Raw genomic sequence first — 20740 nt, 5'->3', positions numbered from 1 at the left:
AGCAGATTTGTCGGTAGTAAGTTGAGTCATGTGAGATTTTTGGACCTTCCTTGTAGCTTTCCAACAGATCATATAGTTAAAGATTTCGAGTTTATTGACCAAATTGAATTAGGGTGTAGCTAAACGGTTTGCAACCTATTGCCAGGTACGACCATCGCACTTGGACGTAACCTTATCAGCAGCCGACGCAATGGCGTCGCATACTGATTCACTGCTGCGAGGGGACAACTGTACCCCCCACCAGGACGTAAACTGTGTTAGATGAAAAAAACGTTTAGCGTCATGCAGTTGTCAGTACAGGGTGCTATGATCAAGTTTCACATGAAAAGGGTAGAAAGTAAATGAATTTAGGCTGCACATGTACTGGCGAGGGGTGGAGGAATTCAGATGGGAGTTTAAAATTTTGGGGATAATAGAGGGATGACTTGAAAGTTTTGCTCTGCATGTAAGACAGGGACATCAACATATTCTGCTCCCAATTATTTTTTACGTTTTCAGATGCCATTGATTTCAAGCTAATTCGCTGAAAAATGAATACTATTATGTCATTCAATGGTTCTTAAGTTAGTAATAATTTAACAAAATCTAGACTTACCATTTTGTCGGATTGTATGACTTTTATTTTGATGTATGCATGCTATCGAATTTTTTTCATAAGAAAAAACAAACAATTGGCCCTGTATCTTGTCAGAAACTGCAACTGTTGATAATATTAATATTTTTCATTATTTCTCGATTGTGCCGAATGCTGCTACACTACTGCATGCGTAGACTGTGGTGGTTTTGTCGGTATGGCCAAGGCATCTCGCAAAGTTTTTGGAATAGATAACGATAGTTGTCTTTTCTATTTATTGGCTTGCCCCGTTTTCAACTAGCCTGCCTGATGTGATCAAATTGGCATTATGTAAGTTATTTATTAGCAGCATTTAGCCGACTGCGACGTTCTGATTGGTGGCAAATAATATGTGAACGGGAATCTTCGAAGGTCATACCACAGTGAGAGGTGATGTTTGAATTGTTATCATCAGGGCTTGGAATTCACAAGCACAGAACAAATGGCTTCTGGAAATGACGCAGACCTTCAGTTCAATGGTCGAGCAAGTTCAATCGATGGCCAGGTAAGATTCGCAGACGGGCGTTTTCCTTTGTTTTTGTCTGTGCTGGGACAACATCAACTTTTTTGAAATTATGACAGCGTATTCGAAACTGTCTTTCTGCACGATTGGGGGGGGGGGGTGCTCCTTTGGCGGCTTTTATGGCGTAACTTCAAATGTCAACCACGTTTTCATGTTAATAGATTTATAGTATTTATCATACACTCCATAACCCTATTGTATGGTATGCAGAAACCGTTAGAGACAAAAGTTAGTGCAGCCCGCAGCTATTAACATGTATCTTTTGATAGCATGCCAGAAGTATATCGCCATTTTGTATTTCCATTTTGTCTGTAAGCGGACACAAAGATGTGCTGTGTAGAACATGCCTTCATAACGTTTCAAGATGTAAACAACTGATTTCTTAAATAAGTTAAACAACAGTTTTGATCGAAACGACCACCTTTGCCCCATGCGAAAGATATTCGGACAGTGACAGTTGCAGGGGCGTGAACACCCTCGTAATCGAGACATGTACAAAATACGCACAGACTGACGTTAACTGATTTTTAGACAGATTTTGCCAGAAGTTGTACGGGAGCGTAAACGGAGAGGATCCATGTTTGCGATTATGTAAAACCTTATTGGTATGGCACTGTCATAGTAAGAGTACACACATGTGTTTCACGGTTTCGAATCCTCGCACGTCTATTGCCTCACAGTGACTGTTGACCGACAAAAATTTGATAACATGTAATGTGTTTGATGCCTCTTTTATTTCCAGTACAACTTTTGACGTAAAACATATTTGACCCGTCATTTTGTTAAAAATGTATGATTTAGATCCAAGTATTCGACCAAAAATGTAGACTTTTGAAGAAAATTTGTAGGTAACTAGTGGGGTGAGTGCCCCCCCCCACCTCCACCACCAAATTATGCCATAGACACAAAAACACGTGAATTCCAGTTCAAATTTCTTCATCATATTCTGTACACAAACTACGATCTATCCAGAAGAGGCATGGACCATTCACCGCTCTGTTCATTCTGCCAAAACAGCAACGAGACACTAGATCATCTTTTTTACACCTGTAAATTCACTGAGACCTTCTGGAATGAGTTTCACACATTTTTCGAGGAATGTCTCAGTTTGTTCACGAGACATAACTTAAATGAAGTGCTCTTTGGTGTTGACGGTTGCTCTGACATTCATAATCACTTGCTACTGTTAGCCAAAAGACACATCTATGCCATGAAAATGAAACAGAGTAAACCACACTTTGCAGCATTTATGTTGCAAGTGAAATTCAACTACCATCTAGAGTATGAAATAGCTCTGGAAAAAGACAAATTAGAGAGACATTGCAGCAAATGGATTTCAATTTTACACAAAATTGTAGATAACTAAGCACTGTACTTCATTTTAATTTAAGTTACTGTTACTAAAGAAAATGTTACCAATAAAACAACTTAAATACAAAAAAAAATTCTGCGACCGACGTCGTCAGTGCAGTGTGGCACCATGACGGGCGATTAAATCTGCATCGGCTGATATGATTTGAGGGCGTTATGACCCAATTTCAAATGGAAATGGCAGGGAATAAATTAATGTATCTGTATGGTCACTTTGACATACCAATACCCAACTACAAATGTATGTACCTGTATCGGACTATTTAATGATGTTCATTGCCTAAAAAATGATAATAAATGCGCACGCTTAAGGTTACATGTAAAAGAGCTGTCTCCATATAACGCCGTTCCCGTATGGCGTCATTTGAAATGAGAAAATTGCTATACATCGCATTCACATTCGCGTAAGACCTGTTGTGAAACCTGTCTATCTTAGAATTATTCACAAAGGTTTGTTTACACAAGACAGCTTTACTGTTTTCTGTCCAAAAGACTTCGCCTACCGTGGAGTTAAAGCTCGAGAATTATAAATACTGGTTACTGTTTCAAAATTAAACTTTATTTGTATTGCTATTGTACCTAATGTATGTTCACACCTGGCCAGAAAATATAAAGCAGATAGGGAGATCTCCCATGTGGCAAAATGTGTTTTTTTTCCTCAGGTAATCTCCTTGGCAAAATATTAATTAATCCTAGCAAGAATCTTGATCTTAGCCAAGGGTCAGTGACATAAGACCTTTGTCTGCGTTTATTAACTACACGGTTATCATTGCAGATAGAAACGTCATGTGCACAGCAGCACAACATTTTAGCGTTCCTAGTATCTGTACAATGTTAGTATGTATTTGATGCAACAGACCACATAACAGGGAGCGCGTATCAAGCTGTTTGTCAATTGAAGACCAACCTGTACGCCTCCCGCTAGTCATTGAGAATGTCAAAAGTATAGATAGATAAATGGGAGTAAGATACCAATGAAGTGACCTTTAGTCGGAAGCGGGGCGGCACGGTAAGACTCTAACTATTAATACAATATCAGAACACTTAATTCGTACTTACCATTATTACTATAATATCACTATTTGCAAAGTGACGATACTGCGTTCTGAAATATCATTAGATGGTAAATTTAATGTGACTAAGTAACTGAGGGACAAAGTCAGCCATTTTTCATGAATTTTGTTTGATACGACAAGACATACTGTTTATATTGTTTGATATGTTGATAGATACTGAATGAATGAGTGACCATGGATATATTCCATCCCGCTTTTAGACATGATAACTAAACCATCGCGAGAAAGAATAAATGGTCTTCAACATTAATTCGGCTGTTCACGGCTGTGAGCGTCCGCGTGAGAAAAAATGGTGATTCTATATAGCACGTCTAAATACAACAACGTTAAGATGAAGAACTTCGCCCAAAAGAAATTTTAGTCAATCCCGGGAATATGTTTCAACTTGAGCTTCGTCCATACAAAAATGTTCTGCAATATCAGTGGCAGTAGGGTGCATGCCTAAGGGAATGTACAGTCCTGTCGTTTCAGCTGTATGAACACAAAGTTCAACAGATAAATGTTTAAATGATATGTTGGTGTTTGTGACATGAATTTTACGGTATTCACGGCAATTATTGATCAAGGCCGATTTCCTGTAAGCGGATGTTTGTGTTTATTTAGCGGTCTTTGACTTTGACAAACCACTTCCAATCAGCAAACGCTGCAAAGACTGCCATACGAATGACCCGGCGAATGACCGAAAGACACTGGACGACCGCTGCCAGGTCAAGTTGCCGTCATTGCCATGTACTGACTCGCGGTTCGAAATACCGTTCAACTGATACAAATAATTGCATGAGGCTCAGAGAAATTCCCTGTTAAATAACATTCGAACAGATTTTGTGTGTCAAGAGGTTACTAAATATCGTGAGCAGTATCGATCGACAGCACCCGGCAGCATGATGTCACCGATGTTAAGTGGCACGTCTGGGTGCGATGTTTCAAAGTTCAACAAGTGATCATGTCATGATTGATTAAAAAAAAATAACACGGAATGCCAGGAAAATGCCCTAATATCTTGAAAGTCTACGAAGATTTAGGTATATCAAGATTTGTTCACCATGAAATGCAAACAAAATGTATTACTCTGTACTTGACTGTCACCATAGCAATCTTACATGATTTTAGTATTTATCATACAACCATTGGGTCTATGGTTGTATTTCTGTGTCACAGTCCATGTCATTCGATAGTTAAACTCACTGGCAAATGCCCTTTTAAGTGTCACTATTTTACAGTAGTGTGTTTGTGCGTGTGTTCCTCGTTATATATTGTGTTGAAGTTTGTATGATGGCACAGACAAATATAGACACAGACTTGCAACGGGTAGTGTTCAAGGCGTGAAACGGTTACGTAACCAATCGATGTTTGCCTCGCCTAAGGTTGCTCTCGCCTCTCTTTTCCGAAGAGTGCCGACCATGCATCCTTCGGTAATTTTCGGATTTTCGACAATTGTTAAGCGAAAGTATGTTCGGCAAAGTTTGTGTTGTTGTTATCGTGTGGTGCTGAGCGGAATTGGCGGTGCTGGCAAAAAGGGGAGTGTTTTGAGCTTCAGGAAAGTGAGTTTTACCGTTTTAAAAATTCCTTTCAGATTTTTAAGAATATAATATGAGTGTGTTTGAACCAAATTTGAAAGTCTTTTATCGATACGGTCCGGTTTTACTCAATGGTTTACGGTCAGTCCTACCGTCTTTACACGTTCGTCAAGGAAGGACATGTTTATGAAACTGCTGGCGTGTTATGTTTTGATTGGCGTGAAGCAGTGTTTCTGCCCTGAGAGCTCACAAAGTAACTATGGTTGCTTCGTGACTGGCAGCACGATGCCATCTCGTCGTATTTTCGCATAGTCTCGTGCAATTATAAACCACAAACAAAGTCTCCAAAAAGTTTAACACCTTTGAAGCCCATTTTAATATGAAAAGGCAATAGTCTACCGAGACGACCATGGAACAAAAGGCATGCCGCATTGCCAGTCTGTGTCTATATTTGTCTGTGATGAAGGTAACAGGCCGCTAACGCGCTCTTCCAAAAACGTTGACGTGAAGTGGTGTTCGTAGTAATTCGTTATGTGATGGGGTTCAAACATGGCGGATAATTCAAATCGCATGGAAGTTCAGATAAACAGTTAACATTGTTGTAAAGAGCAAGAAGGCGATTTTATATATCCTTGAAGCCATCTATGGTCGCCTATTGATTTGACTGGGGATTTTTGCTGTAGAAAACTTTGTAGAAAAGGGTCAGTAGCTTTAACGTTTGATTTGTTTTCACTTTTTTGTTGTTTATGTCAAGTAAGTTTTCTTGTTGTACTCTCAACGCATCTGGAGACACACGCATTTAGCGCCAACTTAGCCTGTACATGTGCAGACTACATAGTTATTGTTGACAACCGGATTCTGGTCGGGATCAGAAATTGAATTCAAATGTAAACAATGACAGTGCATTCTTCACGAATGTTATTGTCGTAAAGCCACAGGCCTCTTTGCCACAGTAGCTAAACGTGTATACAGTGAAGAGGATTTTTGTGTAGGTTTGTGGAGCAAAAAAAAGTTCTTGTTCGCGAGAATGCACGGCGCACAGGTATGTACGCTCTGTCGGCAAGCTAATTAATTGCTTTTTAAAACATACCTTTTGGTTAAAACAAGAATTTGATATTGACATAGAGTACAGAAAATAGATAAAAGATCAGTTAAAAGATTAGCAAAAGTTACAGCTATTGGCTTTTAATTGCATAAATGATTTAGGATTCACATCTCACAGGATTAATTGACGAACTCAGTGGAGTAAACAGCGTAACTCATAATATTCAATGACGTTCATTTTAGGACCATGGATCCGTGGTATTAGAAAGGATAGCTATCACCAATGATCAGAAATCAGAATACGTCTACAATAAATATGAATTTGATCCAGTACCACTGAATGAGGAATCGTCTGAAAATAAAGATGGCGGAATTTCCAAGGTTGGTTATAAAAAAATAATTTTTGACTACTTCGTAATTTCTGTACTTTACGCTAAACCCTTACTTATTTTTATGATTTTAGAGTGCAAACTGTGTAACGTCATGTGTCATAACTGTTTTGCGAAAAAGGAAAATCTTTTTGGAGGGAAAGTTGCAAAATTGTTAAGTTCGATTTTGAAATCAAGTATAAAATTAATTATATCTGCTCTTGACTAGTCGAATTTGTATGTTGTTACAACCTCCTCCTCCCTCAGGGCGTTATTATCAACATTAACATCAACCTATAAAGATTAAAATATATTTTCCATATTTTATTAATTTGTGGGGTAACTCTTACGCTGGAAAGAGGCTGGCCGTGAGATTAAAACAGGCGCTAAATGTCATGGTCACACTGAGTAGTTTCTATCGGCATTGGACTGGCCATGGTTTTGTGAATATGAACATATTCAAAGTGTACTGTGCACTCAACAAAAATGAACACAGTAGATATCTATAGATAATATTGATTAAGTGTTTGATTATATGATACATTGTGTGATAATTTTGAAACAATGTTGGATAATATTGATACATTGCTTGATTGGTTTTATCCCGGTCAGTCTAGCAGACGACAAGACTGCGTAAGAAATTTACTGTTACAGTTGGTCAATGTCAGAAAAGAGGAGGGGGACATTAAAATAAAATTATCAAGTGATCCTCTACCAAACTGCACATTCCAATGTGCATTCCTCTTTCGAATTTTCATGATGGAAAATTCAAGTGTTTATCTAATCGTACTTTAGCCAGAGTAAAATCACTCTGGCGGTGAATTCATTAAAGTTTTTCATTGCATTTTCCCAATTAAGGTAGAATGCACCTCTGAGACTCTTACAGATATTTGGACTCTAAAACTTTACAATATAGCTTTGGTATACCATTTGTTTGGTTTATTTGAAGCTCAGGGAGTCACTAAAGCCTTAACTGGCTTATAAACGTGAAAGTTAATTTTTTTACTTTTTGCCCTCAGAGTTAACGTAGGGCTTGCGGCCATTTTGAATTTCAAATGTTGTAAATATTTGGCAATTGTTAACTCTTGTACTAATTACAAGTTTTGACAAGTCATGGTAATTATTCTTCTGCATTTCTTTTACAGAAACTTGGCGACGGGTTAAAAGCATTTTATAACTGGTGCGAGGTGCATTCGGAAACCGTATTGTTATCAGTGTATGCAACTCTGGTCGTGTGTTACTGTGCCTACTTCATTTATGCATGCTGGTATAATTTTTACCACGCACTCGCGTTGTTCATCTTTACAAGTCTGGCGTTATTGTATATGGTCTATGCTCTTGTGAGAGATAGATGTGGTGCAGCTATATGGAGAAAGTGTCTGTCTCCATGTTGTGGATTATTGAACAAATATTGGTATATAATAAAATGGTAAGTGCTTAACACACATCTTTGAGATACAACAAAGATAGCGTGGTTAATCAATTGCCTGCCATATATATATATATATATATATATATATATATATATATATATATATATATATATATATCCTTTTTAACAAATAAATCAAAGTGGAAACAAAAGAAACAAGATTCAATAACAACAATAAGTGTATCTTAGCCAGATTTATTTCTTCACCATCTCAATTAGAGTCTAATAATGTATGCAACACATTTTTTGATGTTAAATCCTCTTATCCCGAATCAATGAGGTGAAGGTCATTTCTTCTCCAGATAGCATCACGGATATTTTCGAACCATTTATTCATGATGGTTTAGCATCACTTTTTATTGATTTGTCTTCTGTTTCCCTGTCAAAATTTTAAGAGATACCGGGACTTCCCAGTCTCTTCTGTTGGCAGATACTCCTCCATTTTCTGAAAAGTCATTTTCAGATGCTACAGTTCTTTTCGAGTGGTAGACTGTAGTGACTACATTTCTGTTCCTCTCTATAATGTGTATTTGTCTTCGGACTTTGTTTCTGGATTGGTATTAGGCCTTTTTGGCCTTTTCAAGGGATTCACCTTCTTTTTGAAAACGATCTTACTAGGGACAAGGCCATTACAAGTCTGGTATTCTCATGTGTAAATGAAGACCTCGAGATGTCTTAGTTGATGACGATTGGGCTACAAATACATCAAATAGTGGTTCCATAGTCCTACCGTGCTGGCATATTGTGCCCTGCCCATGACACTCCCCTGGATGATAGGTAGGAATAGGATGGGAATAATCCTACAGTAACACGACCTGTCGGTGTTGTCAGTTCAAACTACTATAAAGATAGCAATAGTGAACTGGCTTCAGTGAAGATTCTCTAAATTTAAAGCAGGGATCGGTCAAACTCCAATATTCAGAAATCCTAGAAAATCTTGAATCTAAGTTGGCACATCTACAGCCTTCACAAAACAACAGGTGAAGGAAGTGATGCACGAATATAAGGGCTTGTTTCAAGATGTTCGAACGAAGACAAACATCAGTTATCACGATGTTGATATCGGTGAAACAACATCCATATAGACTTAATCCAATGAAAGCGAACTATCTTCAGAAAGAGGTCAATGATTTTATTGAACCAAGTAACAGTACCTGGAAGTTCACTATGCATACTTGGGCCAAAACCCGATGGAAGATATCATTCGTGTACCGATCGCGACTATCGGCAAGTGAACACTCTCACAACGACAAACACTCTCCCTATCCCTAGGATTGATGACTGCATCGACCATGTGGGAAAAGTCAAGTATGTCAAAAATTTAATTTACTCAAGGGATTCTGACAAGTCCCTTAGAGGGATCATTCCCATGAAATATCCGCCATTGTTACATCTGACAAATTGTTCAAGTACAAGGTAGTATGAGGTTATTACCAAAATACCGCAAAGGATGCACGAGGACATTGGCGCAGCATATCGCCCGACGCGGAGGGCGATGCGCGGCGCCAATGTCCCAATGCATCCTTTGCGGTATTTCTCGTAATAACCTTATTATTATACATTTTACATGACCGTTTTCATACAATGTCAACAATTTTTCTTCCAATTTATAGCGCAAGTGTGGAACACTATCTCGGACGCGCTTCTGCAAGTTCTGGATCGTGTGCAGTGCACACGTACGTACTGAGCGCGTGAGACATGTTCTGGCACTCGTCCAATGAGTCCCTTGAAATCATTCAACAGTGAACGTGCAGGTACAGCTGCAGGGAATGGGCGCCTTGAAGACGTACATCTTTCGGAACGGGCGTTCCGTACGGCTTTTTTAGCGCACGCAAAATCTATTGTTCTCGATGGTAGATGTGTAATAGTTGCGCCAGAGGCCTACTAACTACGCATGCGCAGATTCATAATTGAGTATGCGAGTAACCGCAAGTGCACCCGACTAACGTGGGCGCCGCTATGTTTTTTTTGAGTGCTCGTAAATATACAAATGCGAAACGTGCTTGCTATTATTTTATGACATGCCATTAATAAAATGTATCTTTTTTATTAGCGCATGATTATTATTATTATCCACCCTGTCGCTGATACAAAATATCGTTACTATCACGCCTAAAAATAGAAGAAGTAAGAAATCTGTCGTGCATATGAACGAGAACAATCGCAAAGAATGCTGGGATTGAATGTTAGAAAAGTGCTCCCTGTGTCAATAACTTTGTGCAAAATTTGCCCGTTTTTAGACGTAATGCTGGTTTTCAGCTTACAATAACGGAAGTTGGGCGGTACAGTTACTATTGCAACGTTAATGATGGCACAATACGTCCCTTAAACACAATAGGTAGTTATCATTGTAAAAATTGCCAATATATGACCAACTTTTGTACATATTACAGAAAATCTATACCTGCAGGGTCTGAAATCGTGTACGTGAACTGTTTTCATCAGAGGGTAAACCGGTCATAGTTGTACAAATGTATAGAAAAAGTAACAATTAATGCTATTTTATCCTTTACGATTACTAATCATGAATCAATACAAATAACATTTTTAATCTCAACGACTGGCGCGACACCAAGGACTGAGCCCTATATAATATTAATGCAATTTATAAAGAAAACCTTTCCCACAACATTTCAACTGATGATAAAAAACGTATTATACGGATTAGAAGAATGTGGAGCCCACGTCGATGATGTTGTTCTGTATAGCGGCACATGGGAAGAACACATCAAACTAATGCTGAAGTTCTTTGAGAGACTGAACAAAGGAATGGTGACTGTCAACCTCGTCAAATTTGAGTTTGGTTTGGCAAGGGTGACTTATCTTGGACATAGGGTGAGGTAAAATTTGTCGATGCCAAAATAAGTGCCATTTCAAGCTTTCCCACTCCAAATTGCAGGAGACGATTGATGCGCTTTCTCTGTATGGCTGATTACTACAGGAAAATTTGTCAAAATTTTATGTTACATCTTCAAATCTGCCGATAGTGCTTTACTTTGATCACAACCTTCTTGTTTTTCTACAGAAATTAAAAGGAAAAAATGTGAGATTGTTAAGATGCAGTTTTTAATGTTACAGGAGTTAAACCTTGACATTAGATATATCAAGGGCAGAGACAATTCGATTGCAGACCGTCTCTCTCCGATTTAGGGGTGTTCATTCAGTGAATATGGCCAGGGCATATTCTTCCTGTGCATCAGTCAGAATATGTGAACCCCCTACCCATTGCACCAAAAATTTTGATGACCCCCCCTACTTTTTAGATGACAAAAAATTCATGACCCCCACCCACACACACACACACACACACATTTCATGAGTTAAGCTGCATTCACAAACTTCTCTGGAGGGTGGGGCGAAAAAAGTTCTCAATTTTTTTTCGAGATCGACAAAAAATTTAAATAACAATTGCTCACAGCGCCCTCAGATAGGCACTATGAATAACCATTAGCGCCAATTTTCAATTGCCACTTTCCATCTGCACCAAATATAAACGGTAAGGATTGTCACACTCTAATTACCTTATATAACTTTGTAACTCAATCGGCTTTTAAAATACGCCCGCGATTTGATGAAGATGAACAAGTCTTACTTTGTTCTGTTTTTGTCTGTATTTTTTCTTCTGTAGACATCTATTCACCTGATGAAGTCCTACTCTTAGGACGAAACGTTGTGTCAACATTACCAACGCAATAAACAGAAAATATACAACCTATATATATATATATATATATATATATATATATATATATATATATATATATATATATATATATATATATATATATATATATATATATATATATATATTATATATATATATATATACTTAAAACTCCTGATGATTGCTTAGCGCATGAAACAGCCTGTAGAGTGACAACTACAAGTTCCTAGATTCTCAGTATTACCGCCCTGCAGAAATGCATTGAGCACTATACTTTGCCTGCATTGACAAGCAAACCATTTTCGTATATATATATATATATATATATATATATATATATATATATATATATATATATATATATATATATATATATATATATATATATATATATATTATATATATATATATATATATATATATATATATTATCTATTTTTTATAACAGGCCACTATACATATGTCTACTTGTCGGATTAATTGTATTTCTGATATATGAAGCCAGGGAATACCCTCCACAACTTATGTCTTCAGTTGGTGCGTGCATTTTCATCATCTTTGGGTTTGCCTGCTCCAAATACCCGGACGCTGTGAGTATACACATGTGTTAATTATTATCTCACATTCGCTGCTATGCACACCAGTCTCCATGCTCGGTTAGTTATGAATTTGTAAAATATTATTATCAACATAAATTATCTTATAAAAGTTTAGTCGGTCTTATGCCATTATCGTTGTTGGTATTAATTAGATATAAGGTAGAATGCGCGTCGGAGACAGATATTCGGAATCTCAGAGTGTTACTGTACTATTTTGGTCCATATCTCGTGTGTTCTAATTTTGAAGATCATGGAATAAATAAAGATTTCACCGTCTTAATTTTGTGAGAGTCGGAAAGTTAATATTTCCCACAGAGGAAGCTCATGGATGGCGGCCATTTTGAATTTTAAGTATAGGTAAATGCAAAGTTATTTTTCTGTGGTTCCAACATTTGCACGGTGGCCGTGATTTTTTATTGGTGTATAGTGAGATAGCATGATTGAACGATTCATTGAGTAAAGTCTATCATCAGCAAAATTAAGTTTAATTCTTTCCCTTTCGAGGCACATACTACCTTAATATGTGACCTTCAATTTTGAACAACGATCAACTAAGTCATTCTTTTGCATCACCTTCGTCTTGATGATCGGTTGCATAATTATCACAGAGAAACCATTGCATTTTGTATAATTGAGTACATTCCGCATACCAATTTCCGTCAAGTTTTTTATGTTGCGTTTCAGGTCAAATGGAGATCAGTTCTATGGGGACTTGGCCTTCAATTCGTCTTTGCTTTGTTTGTTCTTCGTACTTATTTCGGATACAAATTATTCGAATGGATTGGAGACTTTATGCAAGTTTTTCTTTCCTTTGCGGATCACGGAGCGGAGTTTGTTTTTGGCGAAGACTTCCGAGATCATTACTTCGCTTTCGCGGTAAGTTTGACTGCAAAACATCTGCCTTAACAAAATGTGTGAGACAAACGGTATGAATGTCAGTGAAATTCCATAACAATTTTTGTTATAATTATGGCACCGTGTGATTTCTAGCCTATTCGTTTTTTTATTTAATTGGCCAATAAGGTTTAACCCGTCTAAAAGACGTGACGAAGAAAATAAGTCGTGTTTTGGTTTTCCTTTGCCACCATGACAAAAATAATCAAATCTCTCTCTCTCTCTCTCTCTCTCTCTCTCTCTCTCTCTCTCTCTCTCTCTCTCTCTCTCTCTCTCTCTCTCTCTCTCTCTCATATTCAAATGACCATGTTTAATTTAACTGCTATCCCTACCCAAAACGACCTTGTATTTTCTACATTCTCATTGTTTCATCGTGACTGCTGGCTTCACTTCTGTGTGCGAAGATTTTACCAGTAACAATTTATTTTGCGAGTTTCATGTCTATCGTGTACTACTTTGGAATCATGCAATGGGTGATTCTTAAGGTGGCATGGTTATTCGAAGTAACCATGGCAACTTCGGCGCCGGAATCTGTCAATGCTGCCGGTAACATATTGGTGGGTCAGGTACGTTCACAGAAACTAAGTTTTCGTCACTCTCAAGCACAAAAGGCAATCGCTGGGTTAGCGTTCCTCTTCTATGAGCAATCCTATTTTACCATACTCGAGATTTTGGTAGTACAGTTCTTGCATTACCTTCGACAGTGTATGATACTATTTCACATGGATTTAGTGGCAATTTATAGAAAGTGCCATGATTTATAGCCGGTCTGAGACTGTATCTGATGATTTTTTCTGTAATGTCAGCAAGAAGCACCCCTTCTGATCAAACCTTTTGTCGAATACATGACTCTGTCGGAGCTTCACGCGGTGATGGTCGGAGGGTTTGCGACAATCGCTGGTTCCTTATTGGCAGCATACATCGCCTTTGGTGTGAGCGCGTCTCACCTGATCTCGGCCTCAGTGATATCAGCTCCAGCTGCTCTGGGGATATCCAAGCTTTTCTATCCAGAGACGACGTCAGACAAGGCCATTCATCACAAAGATATAAAAGTAAAACTCGAAAAATCGTAAGCAAAACTTTAAAAAATAAAATCCAAGATCTATTTTATAGTAGTAAAGCGATTGTTCATTGTGCTATTAAGGTAGAATGCGCCTCGGGGACAGATATTCGGACTCTCAATAATTAACAATTTTCTTCTGATCTACCACTTGTGGGGGTTCATTTTGAGGCACTTTGAATAAGAAAAACTGTTACTGTCTTATTTTTATGAAACAATTTTGAATTAACACGATTGAAACTAATTTGGGATAATTGGATGTTCTCAATTGGATGTTTTTAAATTTCTCAAAAGTGTCAGGTGCCCTATCGCTGAATGTTGCAATACTCATAAAAACAAGTGCATTACTTAAAAAGAAAAGCATATGAGCTTACAGTTTGCGGATGAAAACGACATTACTTCACCATCCAATTATCCGAAAAGAGTTCCAATCGTGTTAATTCCAAACATCGGTAAAGCTTTGGTAATTTATTTCTCTAATACACAAATTTGCACGGTGCCCCTGAATTTTTTTCATGATTTTGAAAGAAAGTGGTTGAAATATCCGCATACTAGTTTAAATGAGGGAAATGTTCATCTTATCTTGTTTTGAAACCTAGTGTTAAGATTGAGGCTGACGAATCCGTACGCCTGTAATAATGTGCGTCCAAATAAACATTGCTTGTTGAACGTTAACGTGTAGAATATAGGTTGTTATATATATATATATATATATATATATATATATATATATATATATATATATTAACACACTTTATATATATATATATATATATATATATATATATATATATATATATAAAGTGTGTTAATCTAATATCAGTCACTACACGGAGATAGATAGATAGATAGATAGATAGATAGATAGATAGATAGATAGATAGATAGATAGATAGATAGATAGATAGAGAGAGAGAGAGAGAGAGAAGAGAGAGAGAGAGAGAGAGAGAGAGATAGCCAAACATAAACTTCCAACATAATATTTTAGATATATACAGATAGATGTACAAACAAAGATATAGACAAGTATATACATGTGTATCTATCTATCTATGACTTATGGAAAGACTCACAGCTAGATGTATACATACAAAGATCCTTACAATTTCAGAACAGACAAGAATTTTATAGAAGCAGCGGCCAATGGAGCCTGTGCGGCTGTAGTGATGGTCGGATATATCGCTGCTAATCTGATCGCATTTGTTTCACTCATCGCTTTACTCAACGCTGTCCTTGGTTGGATAGGGTGGATGGTTGGCGTACCGGAACTTAGTTTCGAGGTGAAGACGAAGTTCATGAGCTGAAATCTCTTCATTAACATGTACAGGGAGAGTCGTGCTGCCAGACAGAAGGTTGAGAAAAATGTTATGTCGGAAAAACTGTTTTGATATACATTAATATTACTTAACACTCTGTCACTTAGTTTACTGATTTGAACTGGATTCCTTAAATGCGGACAATAATACTTCATTCTTTGGTGTGCTCTGAATAACCAGTTTGAGCGAAAGCTGATGTCTATTAAAATAAAATCATCTGCTATAACCATCAGATGTATATATTTAATAAATATAAGTCTATTTGTAACAATTTCGTGCATGTAAGCTTTTCCGTATGTACTGGTTCTGGAAAGGCTTAATTGAGAATTCAGGGCGAATTAAACGTGATTCCTAAATGCATACATGTTGATTGTTGAAGTTCATTATAACATGTAACAAATGAAAATTGGGATTGTACAAGCGCACTTTGTGGTATATAACTATTCGATTTGTTATAATTTTTCTCATTACAGTTAATTTGTTCCTACATTTTCATGCCCGTTGCTTTCATCATCGGGGTTGAGTGGGCCGACTGCCGATATGTTGCCGGTCTCATCGGAACAAAGATCTTTATTAATGAATTTGTTGCGTACGAAAAATTGTCTGAACTGATCTCGAACAGAGAAGATGGGGTAGAACCGTACATGTCGGTAAATATCGATTTTTCCTCACATTTTTCATCATTTACCTATCTCTTTCTCTCTCATTTCATCTTCATGTGACTCGAGGCATTCCTCTATATAATGACACTTTTTAACTGAATCTACTTACATCAGCTCAAACAAATTTATATCAGTATGTTACACTTGTCACAAACCCCACATAGAACAAGTTTGGTCAAATCGGTGCTACGGACGACGGCTTCAAATATCCATCTATTTACTTTGCTTGTTTAGAACCATGATGATAACAGGTGATAAATCTATACATTGGCTCTTACATCAGCTTGACAACCCCCTTCGTATGAACAGTAGAGAAGACTACTGTTTTCCTAAAGACCTGCAAAACGGAAGTTAATAAGTAACATATATCCCACCATAAAGTACTTCCTGTGTTATTTTGTGTTGTTATGTGTTTGCATGCAAATTACTTCTCTCTGACTCAGAATGTATTTTGTACTTTTTTGTACTATTTACATGGAAAAGATAGCCGAACTAAGAGAGAAATTGTATTTTACCTGTTTTAACGGAATGCTGCTTTTATATCAATATTCATAAATTTTTCATACTGTTTCCACTTGCAAATAAGCGGAGATGCCACGACATAGACTCTGTATAGTATTACGGCGAAAATACCACTGTTGTGTTCTCGCCGCGACCAATTAAATCGCCGTATTTGACAAGCTTACCTTGGTTGATGGGCGAGGCATGAAAACAATCCATGCTGTATTAGCGACATAGCAAGATTCGAAGAGTGTTGTACATATTCTTGTCTTCTGCAAAGGTGCGATCCGAGGTCATTGCAACGTACATCCTCTGTGGATTTGACAATTTGTCCAGCATCGGCATACAGTTAGGAGCGATATCGTCCATTGCACCGGGTAGGGCCCGCGACTTGGCGTCCATAGCTACACGAGCGCTCGTCGCCGGAACAGTAACATGTTTCATGACTGGATGTGTAGCAGGTAAATTCAGTATAATGCCATTATTCAACATAGTAAGACCATGATTTGACCTGTTTAGCTGCGAGAATTGCATTCCAGTACACAACTAGAGCATAGCATAACTGTTATTATTACATATATACCACAGTTTACTTGCATCGAAGCGCGTTCGTACTACCGGTATTTGCACTGCAGTGCAATACCAAAACTATTTTACCATTCTTTATGTTAATGAGTATTTACCAATTTTGACCCGGAACAATTTTTGTTTGTAAACACCAAAATTGTCGTTTACAAGATTTCATTTTACCTTGGTTCGGTGCTAGTTATCGTAAAATGGATGACATTACCGAATAAAAACTACAACAAAGAAAATTGCATGTACTTATTATAGTATGAGGATGATTTTATCATCGGGACGAGCAGTTTGTTTGTCAGCGAAGCAAAAACATTGACAACGGGCGACGTCCGTTTTTGCACGGTGGCCACGGTACCACGGCGGCCATAATACATCTATGCACACGTAACTGCAGACACAGCGGAGCCAATTAAACAGTTAACATTTTCAGAGGCGTTTTTACTAGTAGTTTTCTCACCGGACGATCCTCTTTGCAATAGAAAGTCATTTTTGCATGCAGTTTATTCTGTACTTGTGTGTCCTACATGCTATTGATAACAGTGAGCGCTTGTCTGCCACGGTGAACACTGAAATTTGATCGTTCGACAAGTTACGTTTGCCGTATCTTAAAAATTTCCCGTTAAAATCTTCAAACTGTTTTGTATCGATCATTTAGAAGAATTCCAAGCTCAAAATGTGAAAAAATCAAGAGCGTTCCAGGCTAAAAGTTCTCTTCGTTTGGCTATCTAGGGCATGTTGCTACGTACGTGTGAGCGATCGCAAGCAGAGTTCAAGCTCTCTGACGTTCTTCTTACGTCACCTTGATAAACAAGCAAACAATAGTTAAGCTGATGAAAATAGAGGATGTGGCGGCGTTGACCAATGAAAAGTGAAAGCTGATTCCAGGCCTCATTACAGTGATGTCAATGTTATATAACTCCGCAGGGTCGCCCTGAAGCTTTTACTGACAAGTAATGCGCTCGACTATTCGTCGATTCTCTCGATGCAAATAAAAGATAGAACATATGTATAATAACAGAACCATATGGGGTTCTGTCATATTATACGGGATGTTAGAAAGACGCCTACTATGTAGTGTTTGGGTTTTTTCCCAACTTGGTGATAGAAAATGTATTTGCATATATAGACTATACTTCTCACAAAATACTCTTAATTGACAGTCTGTGATTCTCGTAAACACTGCCTATCTAGTTACTCCTAGAGCACAATTTCATCGTTCTTACTTCATTTCGCCTTATTCCCTTTAAAAATAATACTGTCTGGGGGGTTTCCGGGTAATGGCCAGCAATATTTCGAAATACTGACAACGAAAAGAATGCTAAAACGTTAAAACAAGTATACTCTATTTATGTCAGTCATTAGCTGTCGCAGAAATATTTCTGGTATCGTACTTTTATGTGTGTTATTGGACCTGATTTGATGTCTATTAATAATTTCACTAACGCTGTCTGTCTGTCTGTCTGTCTGTCTGTCTGTCTGTCTGTCTGTCTGTCTGTCTGTCTGTCTGTCTGTCTGTCTCTCTCTCTCTCTCTCTCTCTCTCTCTCTCTCTCTCTCTCTCTCTCTCTCTCTCTCTCTCTCTCTCTCTCTCTCTCTCTCTCTCTTCTCTCTCTCTCTCTCTCTCTCTCAGGAATGTTATACACCGACTGGGATATCACAGAACAATCTGTAAACGGAACACTAAGTGGTACGATTTAAATGTTAGCATGGCGGTATGCTGTAGCAACTAGAAAGCAGCTACTGCATGATAAATGTAAACGTTTTTCATTGTAGTCACAAGTACCATTGACAAAATGTTGCGTTCGGCGTGAATAAACCCATTAATCCCGTTCTCAGCAATACAACAAAGTAAATTAAAATCACTGACAGAGTTAAATTGTCTACCAACTTTATTTAACACTCGCGCGTTTACTTGTTTGGGTTATATATAGGAATATTTCTCTGCTACCTCAGCATCTAACAAATTGACACATCAGGGACTAAACAAATCTGCACACTATTGTTTTCTGTGACTTAAGATCTAGTACATGTGCTTTCATTAGGCGTGTAAAACTTTTCCGGTTTCATTAATCATTACACATCTTTACAAATTATTTCTTATTTCCCCTCTCTATTCATAAGTCGATCTTTACATAAAGATAAAGAAACATTTTCCGATATTCATTGTAGAATTATGAATGTAAAATTTCTTAAATAGCTGGATTGTTTTTGAGTAGTTTTAACTTTGGATAATGTTTCCATTGTTTTCGTTTTGTGTCTCAATTGCATATTTTTGTTCTACTCCTCAAAGTATACGAGAACCTGTACTTTTCATCTTGCCAACATCGCGTCGTCAGGTAGAATGCACTGCTACTATTTATATTTGAATTCTAGTCTGGACCAGAATTAACTTATCAAGAATTAAAACGGAGTCCTCACATGCACAGGCTTAGTTCACAAGCTAATTACTATCCCAGCATGCTTTGAGGAGCAAGTTCACAAGCTAATAACTATCCCAGCATGCTTTGAGGAGCAGAACAAAAACCTATCATGGACATTAAAACAAAAATAGTGTGAAGCTAAACATCAAAAGTATCAGCCACATTCGGTTTACAGTGGATTACTGTACCGATTATCTTAGCATATTCCAATCGCCTGCAACTAATTTGAATGTTAAATGCCATTCTGCGGATGACAGAGATTTATAATGAAATTTGCATAATAAAATTTATTCAAATAAAATCAGAACCGCGTAAATCCGACTTTCATGGATAAAATGAAGGTTGCACTTGTGTAAGGGTCGGAAACAAAGGAAAATTTCGCGCTCAACGTTTTGATGTAAAACGCTCGTGTCTGCACAGTAGAGCTTTGCTCGATCCTCGAAGGAAAAAGCACCAGGGTAGCTTTGCCGAGTTGAAAGTAAGGCACGATTTTTATTTCAATGCACCTTTGTAACGATGGCTTTACTTTGTCAAAGCTTTGTTATTGAGGGTTGCGATTTACATTATGTTTGTGATAGTGGTCAGAGTATGGGGAAATCTGGTATAGTTTGCTTAAAGGTCAGGTAATGTGTCATATTTGCCAAGAAAGAGGGTGGGGTGGGGTTTAGCTTCAGAATGAAGTTATTCCTATACATCACGGGAGGCAAGCTGCCATTGGAATAAATGTCCAGATATGGTTCAGATGAACTTTTGTGGTATTATCTTTTCGCATATTTTTTGTATTTCTGCTGCAAGTTGAAGGAAATTCGCCACTCCAATTAATAAATCTCTACTTTTTGATGGATACCTCCTGATGCTTTGAGAACGTACATGTAGTCTTTCTTGGACCATGACTGCCATGGACTGCTCATCAGGACAATGTGATATAGTTTGTATACAACAAGAAAAACACGCACAAAGGCGTGAATGTGCTCTGTTCGCATCAGCACAGAGTTATTGTGCTGATAGGGTACTGGTATAATGGGTATTCATATTCTCTTCTGTTCGTTTTGCGTGATAATGTAGTAATCCAGTAGTTAACAAACAAAACCATTCTTTAATTT

General features: G+C 37.6%; 1 protein-coding gene across 1 annotated transcript; it reads left to right on the top strand.

Annotated features, from left to right (window-relative positions):
- The first annotated feature begins 991 nt into the window (after positions 1–991).
- Positions 992–20687, top strand: LOC139119045 (solute carrier family 28 member 3-like). Its single transcript, XM_070682664.1, has 11 exons — positions 992–1118; positions 6388–6525; positions 7658–7941; positions 12057–12198; positions 12892–13083; positions 13506–13667; positions 13908–14170; positions 15273–15441; positions 15951–16127; positions 16921–17101; positions 18848–20687. Exons 1-11 carry the CDS (start codon positions 1056–1058, stop codon positions 18913–18915), a joined length of 1839 nt encoding a protein of 612 aa, XP_070538765.1. The 5' UTR covers positions 992–1055; the 3' UTR covers positions 18916–20687.
- Positions 20688–20740: the final 53 nt, after the last annotated feature.

This window comes from Ptychodera flava, chromosome 2, assembly GCF_041260155.1.
Source record: "Ptychodera flava strain L36383 chromosome 2, AS_Pfla_20210202, whole genome shotgun sequence".
NCBI classification, from domain to species: Eukaryota; Metazoa; Hemichordata; class Enteropneusta; family Ptychoderidae; genus Ptychodera; species Ptychodera flava.
Note: the sequence above shows the minus strand (reverse complement) of the source record. Positions and strands in the feature narration are given on the sequence as shown.

What these genes read in the sequence shown, in the direction of transcription:
- LOC139119045 (XM_070682664.1), top strand. Translation starts at nt 1,056, where the DNA reads ATGGCTTCTGGAAATGACGCAGACCTTCAGTTCAATGGTCGAGCAAGT. An exon ending in CAAGTTCAATCGATGGCCAG is followed by an intron (nt 1,119 to 6,387) that starts GTAAGATTCGCA and finishes CGTTCATTTTAG; the next exon opens with GACCATGGATCCGTGGTATT. An exon ending in TATTGGTATATAATAAAATG is followed by an intron (nt 7,942 to 12,056) that starts GTAAGTGCTTAA and finishes TTTTTATAACAG; the next exon opens with GCCACTATACATATGTCTAC.